Source organism: Dendrobates tinctorius, unplaced genomic scaffold (genome assembly GCF_039654945.1).
Source record: "Dendrobates tinctorius isolate UK_male_01 unplaced genomic scaffold, ASM3965494v1 ptg000297l, whole genome shotgun sequence".
Lineage (NCBI taxonomy): Eukaryota > Metazoa > Chordata > Amphibia > Anura > Dendrobatidae > Dendrobates > Dendrobates tinctorius.
The window spans coordinates 2,225,851-2,236,753 of record NW_027361964.1 but is presented as its reverse complement, the minus strand read 5'-3'; the positions used below and the strand labels follow the sequence as shown (position 1 = coordinate 2,236,753).

The 10,903-nt window shown below is 45.6% G+C and overlaps 1 protein-coding gene across 1 annotated transcript; it reads right to left on the bottom strand.

Moving 5' to 3' along the window:
• Positions 1-592: 592 nt before the first annotated feature.
• LOC141073178 (taste receptor type 2 member 41-like) lies at positions 593-1,390 on the bottom strand. The gene has a single exon (XM_073560562.1). It carries the CDS (start codon positions 1,388-1,390, stop codon positions 593-595), a length of 798 nt encoding a protein of 265 aa, XP_073416663.1.
• Between the last annotated feature and the right edge of the window lie 9,513 nt (positions 1,391-10,903).

The window sequence follows — 10,903 nt, the reverse complement described above, 5'->3', positions numbered from 1 at the left end:
CTTTGTACTCTGCGCCCTGTCCTTTAACTGAACAGAAGAACGTGGAACACAGCAGGGAAGAAGCAGCTGGCAGCACAGTGAGTATGGATTGTGCTGACCGGTCGACCACTCAGCCGTGGTTTTACAGTCTTGTGTCTGCTTTGCTTTTTGAACCTTAAACTATGTAACTATGGTGGTCAACACGATGTTCAAAGTAACATATAAGGCCATTGTTGGTAATGTCCCGGCAATTGGGAATGTTAGGTGGGAATCTCTGAGCGCCAGTCTTCAAATGTGTCTTGAGTAGTAAGAAAAGCTCAACAGAGACCGAAGTTATAGAGAAAGGAGGCTAAAAGCCAGAAAGGGGTCAGAAGATAGGGCTGTAATAGTCCACAATTATTCTATCCCTAGATACTGGGTAGTCTGTTATATTAAGAGGAATATCAAGAATGTTTGTCCAGAGTAAAGGAAAATTAGTGGTGGTAGAAGCCAAGACTGACCCAACTGCGATGAGGAAGGCAAATGAAGATCGTTTGTCTGAAGTCTGTGGATGGAACTTGTCCTCAAACTCTTGTTCTCCATCATTTGTAACCCAATGCAACAAATTCTACAGTCATTTTCGTAATGTAAGACAACCACATAGTTTCTTCTTTATTTTGGGATTTCCAAAAATTAATAAAAGAGCTTGAGAAGTTGGGTAGATCAGGGCATTGAGCCATCGGATGGCTATCATGGTAGGATTGGAGCTCAATGACGTGAATGTTCCCAGCACAATAACCACAAAGAACGATATCTCTAAGTAAACGCGTATGATCATCGTCCTGACAGCCTGAAAATGGCCTTGAAGCTGGGGCGATGAGATGTGGGAATTACGCATGGTGTGGATGTGTCTCACCAGGGTCCGGACACTGAGACCGATGGAGAGACAAGTCATGGAGACAGGAATGCAGAGTCCGATCAGGGGGCTGAAGACCATGTAGTCTACGTCCATACTCCGGCTGCATATGGTCACCACATCAGTTTTATTTTCAGTAGATTCCATTCTGGTGGCCCAGAATAGTGGCATGGTAATGACCACTGACCACACCACTGATCCTGCCATCAACTGTGGGAGAAAGGAAAAGAACTTGTCCTTTATTCGGAGAAACAGCCAATGTGAAGACGTGACCAGCCGGGTACAGTAGAAGACAGAGAGCCAAGTGGTATTCCACAGACTGACGCCGACCAGCATAAACTGGAGGCTGAAGAGGACCGGGCACAAGCTCTCGTCAAACATTTCAGAATATTTAAAAAGATTATCTACAGTCAGACACCACTGGTAGAAAAGGTTTACGAGGCTGCTAACCAGCAGGATGCCATTATAATTGCACCCATCACTCATCCTCCTCCAGAGGACAAAATACAAAACCATAGCTGATGAGTTTAGGAGGGTCCCCGACATCCCAGTGACTATCATGAGGATTAACCTGAGCACCCTCAGAGCTGAAATCATTGTGTGCAATCCTATGTATTCTGCTGCAACAAGAAAATCATATAAATCAGTGAAGAAGCAGCAAAAGTGAGTCCATCAGAATGTCTCCACCATACGAGGGGTGGCAGAAGTCATCTCCTCTGATGCTTGGTGCTGTCACACCCACGGTCACCCTGGCTTCTGCATTTATCTGTCCCTTCATCTGACACCTGTTGATTTTACAGTCTTATAATTTACATCTATGGAACGATGTGTGCTAATAATAAATCTATAAGGACGAGGCTTCTGGGCTCACAAGAGGACATGGACTTATGTTACTTTCATACAAAAACAACTATGTCTAGATTTGACTGTCCAAACAAAGCTTAATGATTGATTTGCCTCCCGTAATCCGCACCAGGAGCCTACGTAGAGCTCACGGTGCCCCAGGCACTTTTGGTGCTCACATCCTGATGAGCAACCAGGCTAAATTTGCATATGGTGATGTGCCAGTCACCCTAATCTCCACCACTCCAGCTCCTTCTCCCCACCGGTCTAAATGTAACCCTAGACTTCTCCGTCCCCCATCTCTTTGCCAGGAATTACAATCTCCTCCCTGGTCCAATCTCATCATCTCGCTGAATCCAATCAATTAAAAAATAAAGTCCCTAGGGATGTCCTCATCTGCCGGTCATATCCAAGACTCCAAGTGGCCTTGTGTAGACAGCCCAAAATGCGGCAGCACGGAAAAAGAAGCAAGCTTAGATCCACATAAACCGCAGAAGGTCCATGTTCTGCCTCCATAATATACATATAAAACACAGCAGAGCTGACTTGTCACCACCTGAAGAAGGCCACAACCTGAGCCCAGGGGCACACAGAAGATATTTTCAAAGGAAGAAGTATTAATACCTGTAATCTGTGCAACTACAGAAAATAATGCTGCTATATAGTACTGATGAGTAACGCTGTCATACTGAATGAATAGTGATGAGTGAGTATACTCGTTCCTCGGGTTTTCCCGAGCATGCTCGGGTGTCTTCAGAGTATTTTGGCATGCTCGGAGATTTTATTTTTTGTCGACACAGCTGCATAATTTGAAACTGCTGGACAGCCTGAATACATGTGAGGAATGCCTGTTTGTTAGGGAATCCCCACATGTATTCAGGCTGTCTAGCAGCCGCAAATCATGCAGCTGTGTCGACAAAAAAGAAATCTCCGAGCACGCCAAAATACATGGAGATCACCCGAACATGTGTAAGAGTCGGCCAGGACTATAGTCGTGGCCAGAGACACTAAAGCATCAGTGTCCAGGCCTTCCCTCACAGAAAAATACAATCCACTGTTCGGCGTACCTGCGTCTCCAGGTTCGGGTCCCCCTGGGCACTTCCCAAGCGGCGATGGCCCCTCTCCGAGGCGACTCCCAGTAATTGAGACACAGTCTATGGTGACTTGAACAGTTTCTTTACTGATAACTTCACACAATATATCCACAGTTGGCGCATCATAGATTACACATCCATCTTTACTTGCTTCCTCAGCTTTCCCTACTTTGCTGACACTTCTGTACGGCACAAGTCCGGACCTTCTTAGACTGCTTCCCAGCTTCTAAAAAACCCTGCTATAAGTAAAAAGCAAAAGTGCATTTAAATCATACAGAGCTTTTATGTTATGTTTGATCAAATACAGTATTACTAAGAACTCTGCATGATTTAAATGCACTTTTGCTTTTTACTTATTTAGTTATAGCAGGGTTTTTTTCATTTTGTCTTTTGTAGGATTTGTCTGCTTTTTGGCCATGTGAACATGCGTTTTTATGCTGCATGTGTACCAACTCAAACCAAGCTCAATTCTTGTGTTTTTTCTTTGTATTTTTGCATTCTGTGCAAGCTGGGGTGCGGCCTCCCTCTCCTGAGCTGGAAATTGTATTTACAGGCTTCCCCTGACTGGTGTCCGGTGGTTGGGACCCGGTCCTTGTCTGCCCTTATTCACACAGACGTCAACTTTGACACATGACAAGGTTATTAATACTAGACAGTGTAGGACCGCCCCGACCACAGAGTCACCTTGTCGATGGTGGGACGGCTTTTATGCTATGTTTGATCAAATACAGTATTACTAAGAACTCTGTATGATTTAAATGCACTTTTGCTTTTTACTTATTTAATTATAGCAGGGTTTTTCATTTTGTCTTTTGTAGGTTTTGTATGCTTTTTGGCCATGTAACATGCATTTATATGCTGCATGTGTACCAACTGAAACCAAGCTCAATTTTTGTGTTTTTTTTGTTTTGCTTCCCAGCTTCTTCCTGGCCTAACCTCACCATGATGACAATTCCTTCTGCCTGTTTCGCCTTAGACTTGAAATCATCCACCACCTGGTTTAGTTGCCTCTGGAAAAGCAATCCGACCCATCTGTTTCGCTATCTGTTAAGTACAGCATCCTTCTGTTCCTCACTCCATCTGACTCCCACCCTAAGAGCGTCCGCCCAGGCTACGAGTCGCCACATCTTCTTTCTACTGTTTTGACCCACTGTATTGATGTCCAGTGGCCGTGGATAACTTGGACTGTTGCTGCTTAACATTGCGAGGCTGCTGATCTGTCCTGGGCCTATAGCCCATGTGGACACTTCGGGCACCCTGTCCCCATATGAACTAACTTCCTTCTCATCTAACCTTAACTCCTGGCAGCCCCTCCTACACTTAACCCTATCCTACTAAAAGCTCTGTATACTTGAGTGCCCCCCTCTAGTGTCCAAAAGGTAGCTGTTATGAATAGGTCACCGAGGAGGATGGCAGAAATAGACGAGGCCACCAGGAAACCAGAAAGGTTGGTCACTGAGTGGATTGCAGACCCCTAGTCCTAACAACACAGCTAACAGTAGCTGTGGAGCATACCTACGATGCCCTAGACGCCTTGACACAGCCAGAGAACTAATTAAGCCTAAAGCAAGAAAGGTGAAATCTAACTGCCCCGGAGTAGAACCCCAAAGAAATAGATAGCCCTCAAACATATATTGTCGATGAGACAAGATGAAGTACAAACACAGGCAGAAAATTGACTGAGCAAATGATGGGGTCCAAACTGTCTGAATAGGACAGGAAAGGAAAGACACTGTCTGCAATCACGCAAAAACCCTAAAAAATCCAACACATTTGATGTACAAAAACATTGAGGTCTCACAACCTCTCCCCCACTATATCAACATTCTTGTGTGAACTGGCAGCAAAGCAAAAGAGACTAATACAACAGGGGACTCAACAAACTGACACAAGCTGTAACATATGGAGTGGGGTCCAGCACAGCCCCAGCAGGGAGCAAGCTGAACCCTCACAGCAAAGCAGAAGAGGTGAAAAAACAGATCAGATGCAAAGGATTAGCAAATGAACAACTTAGCTGAAAAATGCAGGATTAGGCAGGAGACAGCAGACCTCAAGATGCACAAAAAGAACTAATCATAGAATCACAGAGTTGGAAGGGACCTCCTGGGCCATCTGGTCCAACCCCCTGCTCAAAGCACCAGCACCCACTGAGGGAAGCCTGCTCACTTATATCCTGACAGTCAGTGATCCCTGATTTCCAATCATCATCGCCAGGTGGCAGACTTTCAACCCGGCCAGCTCCATTACCCGCACTGAACACCAGAGGGAGCCCTGACTCAACAGTACCCCCCCTTGAGGAGGGGTCACCGAACCCTCATCCACGCCACCAGGCCGATCAGGATGGGCCCGGTGAAAAGTACAAACCAATCTCTCGGCATGAATGTCAGAAGCAGAGACCCAAGAATTATCCTCCTGGCCATAACCTTTCCACTTGACCAAGTACTGGAGTCTACGTCTAGACAGACGAGAATCCAATATCTTCTCTACTTCATACTCCAAATCACTCTTAACCAATAGAGCGTCAGATTTATGAAAAACATGAATCTTAAACATATCTGGAAGAGCCAAACGGAAAGAAACGGGGTTAAGGATTTCCAAAATCTTATAAGGTCCAATGAACCTTGGCTTGAATTTTGGAGACGCAACCTTCATAGGAATATTTTTTGACGACAACCAAACCATATCACCCACTTTAAACCGGGGACCAATGGTCCTATGCCGATTGGAAAACCGTTGGGCCTTTTCCTGAGAGTGGGACAACTTATCCACTACTTGGTCCCAAATCTGCTGCATTCTCTCTACCACAGAATTCACACTTGGGCAGGCCGAAGATTCCACCTGCCCTGAAGAAAATCGAGGATGAAACCCAAAGTTACAGAAAAAAGGAGACATCAAGGTGGCAGAACTAGCCCTATTATTTTGCGCGAATTCAGCCAAGGTCAAAAATGAGACCCAGTCATCTTGATCAGCAGATATGAAACATCTCAAATAGGATTCCAAAGTCTGGTTTGTCCTCTCAGTCTGCCCATTGGTCTGAGGATGAAATGCAGAGGAAAATGACAACTGAATTTCCAGTTTGAAACAAAAAGCTCTCCAAAATCTGGAAACAAACTGGACTCCTCTGTCTGACACAATGTTCTCAGGAATCCCATGCAAATGAACCACCTGTTTTAAAAGCAAGGGTACCAACTCAGAAGAAGATGGCAACTTTGGGAGTGGTACAAGATGGACCATCTTAGAAAATTTATCACAGATCACCCAGATAACAGTCATTCTCTGAGAGACAGAGAATGGAGAGAGGAGATCAGAAATAAAATCCATTGAGATATGGGTCCATGGTCTCCTGGGCACCGGCAGGGGCATCAACAAACCACTAGAACGAGAACAGGGCTTGGACTGAGAACAAGTCCCACAGGACTGCACAAAATTCCCGACATCACGAGATAAGGCAGGCCACCAAAAAGACTGACTCACCAAATCTCTGGTACCAAAAATACCAGCTAACGTGGAGCAATGAATTTCAGACATTACTCTTTTCCTCCACTGGTCAGGGACATACAATTTTCCCATAGGGCATCGTTCAGGTTTGTCCTCCTGAAATTCCTCCAGGGCACGTCTCAAATCGAGTGAGTTGACGGAAAAAACTACACCCTCATTTAGAATGGTAGTAGGCTCAGTCACATCAAGAGAATCAACAAAGAAACTCCTAGAAAGGGCGGCCGCCTTAACATTCTTAGTGCCCAGAAGAAAGGAGACCACAAAATTAAAGCGCGTAAAAAACAAGGCCCAACTAGCCTGTCTAGGATTCAAGCTCTTGGCTGATTCAAGATAAATCAAATTCTTGTGGTCAGTGAGGACCACAACTTGATGCCTAGCTCCCTTCAACCAGTGTCACCACTCCTCAAATGCCCACTTCATGGCCAACAATTCCCGATTCCCCACGTCATAGTTACGTTCAGATGGGGAAAATTTTCAAGAAAAGAAGGCACAGGGATTCATCTTAGAGGTTACCGGATCTCTTTGAGACAAAATGGCTCCTGCACCAATCTCAGAATCATCTATCTCCACCTGAAATGGAAGTGAAACATCAGGTTGCCGTAGAACCGAAGCAGATGTGAATCTCCGCTTAAGCTCCTGAAATGCTGAGACAGCCTCTGGAGACCAATTCACCACATCAACGCCCTTTTTGGTCAAATCCGTCAGTGGTTTAACCATACCAGAAAAATTATGGTAGAAATTAGCAAACCCCAAAAACTTCTGGAGAGCCTTCAGAGAAGTGGGCTGAACCCAATCATAAATGGCCTGTACCTACTACGGGTCCATTTCAATAGCAGACGGGGACAAAATGAATCCCAAAAACAAAATTCTCTGTACACCAAAGAGGCATTTCGATCCCTTAACATACAGAGTATTTTCCCTCAAAATCCGGAACACAGTCCGAACATGTTCCACATGAGAATCCCAATCACTGGAAAATATCATCCAGATAAATGATCCAAAACATATCCACAAAGTCCCGGAAAATATCATTCATAAAATATTGGAAGACAGAAGGGGCATTAGTGAGCCCAAAAGGCATCACCAGGTACTCAAAATGTCCCTCCGGAGTATTAAACGCCGTCTTCCATTCATCCCCGTGCTTGACGCGAATAAGATTATACGCCCCCCTGAGGTCAAGCTTAGTAAACCAGCAGGCACTCTTAACTCTGCAGAATAAATCAGACATCAGAGGTAACGGGTACTGATTAGAGTTGAGCGACTTTTGTTTTTTTAGGGTCGAATTTCGTTTCGTGAAACCCGACTTTTCCAAAAGTCGGGTCGAGCAAGATCGGCCGATTATAGGGAAAAGTCGGGGTCGTCCCGAAACACGAAACCCAATGTAAGTCAATGGGGAATAAAAGTCGGCAGTGAGAGGAGGACAGGAAACACACCCACAGTGCCCATTTGAATGCCAAAAGCATCAATTCTTCTTACTTAAGCTTGTCAACCTTAATTAACTTCATAATACAAGTTACGCACTGAAAAATGGGGGTTATTTGGCTAAAGTTGTGGGGGGGTAGGGCTGGCTCCAGGTTTTCATGTGCCCTGGGCAAAAGAGCGCCCCTTTAACACATAATACCACAACTCATCATGCTCCGATACGGCAGAGAAATAGCGGTATAGTACAATGAAAAATACCTCACTTCTTACATCTCATGACGAGGCCCATCTATTTCTCCATACAGAATCATTGGTCCCATATAATGTTTGAAACAGTATATGATGAGCTCCACATAATGCTACAGTATATGTTGGTCCCCATGGATGAAGCTCCACTGTCTTATGGGCCCAAATAATGCTCCAAACATAATGGGCCCCATTTCTAATGCTCTAGTGTATAATGGGCCCTGTAAATGCTGCTCCAGTGTCTGATGTCCACCTTTGGAATGTTCCAGTGTATGGTGGGCCCCATCTATCATTCTCCAGAGTATAGTGCTCCCCAAAAATTGCTGTCCCAACATTGAAAACAATGAAATAAGTCTCCTCGCTAGGGAATCCCTGTACTAGTCTGGACTCCTCGTCGTCCCCATCTTCCATCTCACTGCACAGTATTTCAACCTTGCAAGTGCTGTGATCCTGAGCAAGCAGGGGGGGCCCACTTGTTGGCGACGGCACTGGCACAGGGCCCTTGATAGTACGGTGGTGTGTCTGATGGCGGGTGGGCCGAACCTGCACTTTCATCTGCAGCTTCCTCTTTGTCACCGTGTAAGATGGAACTGTATATGGGAAGGGTAACCTGAGTTTCATCAGGGTCAGATTCAGGCCGTGTAGCGTGCGAGGACAATGTAGTGGTCTGGGTCAATGTACCAGCAGATTCATCCATCAGCGGCTGTGCATCAGTGCACTCCATGTCAGATTCATCTTGGCCTTGGTAATTCACCATTTCACTTGATAATCCAGGCATGGTATGTGAAAACAGCTCCATGGAGTAATCAGTAGTATGGCCTGCGTCATCCTTCAATCTTGGTTGAGGTGAAGGACACAAGGAAAGGTGTGGTTCATGAACATGAGCCTCCAATGACGACTCAGTGCTTTTACTTTTTACAACTTCAGAAGAGGAGGCGATAGAGCTGGAGGCTGAGTCAGCAATGTAAGACAAAACTTTTTCCTGATGCTCTGGCTTTAAAAGCGGTTTGCCAACTCCTAGAAAAGTAAGCCTTCGAGGCCTTGTGGAGCCGGACGATGACGCAGGCTCAACACCTCTTGCATTCGGTCCTATTTTGCTCTTGCCACTACCATCAGATCCACCACCAACACCATCATTACCAGCTGCCAACCCCCGCCCAATTCCACGGCCTCTTCCACCAGCCTTCCTCATTTTTTTGTAGAAATGTAGACAAAATCCAACAAACTATATAGTAATGTAAAACAAGGTACAAGGTGTCTATAGGACAGGGGAGATTTTGAATTTCTGCACACACTTGTGGACACTGGACACTTATGGATTGTGTGAGGCCCACTGAATATCAGAGCGCTATGTCACAGGCTCGATGGCACAGGTGTGAAAAAAGTGACTACAGGATCACAGAGATTTTGAATTTCTGCAGACACTTGTGGACACTGGACACTTTTGGATTGTGTGAGGCCCACTGAATATCAGAGCGCTATGTCACAGGCAGAAATTGGCTAGTGTATCACAAACTACAAGGTGTATGTAGAATTGGGCAGAACAGGAATCTCCCTAGAGTGTAGGTCTGTAACAACGGAACAAGTCCTCCACTTATCCTTCCACAGTGACACACAGATAGCTTCACTGTGGCCGTGATAACAGCCGTTACACGGTACTGAGAGGAGCGTGCACGTACACGGCTGTCCGGTGTACGTTAAATTGTCAAGCTCCGTGTTTTTTAAGTATACGGACTGACACACGCTGTCTCTCTATAGTTTTGAATGTGATCAAACAGCAAATATATTTAACTGTTTGAAAGCTAGACAAAACTAGTAGGTGCAGGTCTGTAAGAACGGAACATGTCCTCGACTTATTCTCACAGAGTGACACACAGATAGCTTCACTGTGGCTGTGATAACAGCCGTTACACGGTACTGTGTGAGGAGCGTACACCGCTGTATGGTGTGAAAAAATGCACACTCAGTACCTCAGCAGGACAAAAAAAAAAATTGGGATTGCTTTTAAAAAAGCAGTTTGCAGAGCAGTGGGTAAACAGCAATGCCAGCTGTCAGGAAGCCTTAGAAGGCAGCCTAACAACCAGCACCGCTGATCCACCAAAATATAGCCTCCCCTTGCACTGCACACACAGTGACTGGTGTGTTGTACAGGCAAAATCGCTAGCAGCAGAAGCAGTTTTTTTTTCTTCTTCCCTGCCTAACGCTCTCCCTACAGAATCAGCAGCAGCAACCTCTCCCTATGCTAAGATCGGCAGAAGTAAGATGGCGGTCGGCGTGCACGCCCTTTTATAACCCCTGTGATGCCCACCAAAGCAAGCCAATCACTTGCATGCCCTTCTGAAAGATGGTGGTGACCCGTGCCTATGTCATCACATTGCCCACAGTGTCCGTGGATCCTGATTGGCTGAAAAAGAGCGCAAAGCAAACTTTTGAAACGCGACTTTGGCGCGTAAGTCGCCGACCTCGTGGCCGACCTCATCCTAGGGTCGGGTTTCGTTTCATGAAACCCGACTTTGCCAAAAGTCGGCGACTTTTGAAATTTTTCGACCCGTTTCGCTCAACTCTAGTAGTTATATTTAACCATCATCTTGTTAAGGGAACGATAATCATTACACGGTCTTAATGAACCATCTTTCTTGGTCACAAAAAAATACCCAGCACCTAAGGGTGACGAGGATGGTCTAATATGACCCTTCTCCAACGACTCCTTAATATAAGATCGCATAGTATCATGTTCGGGTACCGATAAGGTGAAAAGCCGACCCTTGGGAAATTTACAACAGGAGGCAAAGATGCAGACTTACTCTCACTAAATGTCATGATCCAGGACGGGGTTTTGCTTTGGCCTGTCCTGGTCAGACAAGGGGTTAATTGTTTCTGCCTCTCTCTGGCAGCAGGAGGCTATTTAATGCTCACTTGACCTAGG

Bases quoted from the DNA above. Each gene is read 5' to 3' on its own strand.
- LOC141073178 (XM_073560562.1), bottom strand. From the start codon at position 1,390: ATGGTTTTGTATTTTGTCCTCTGGAGGAGGATGAGTGATGGGTGCAAT.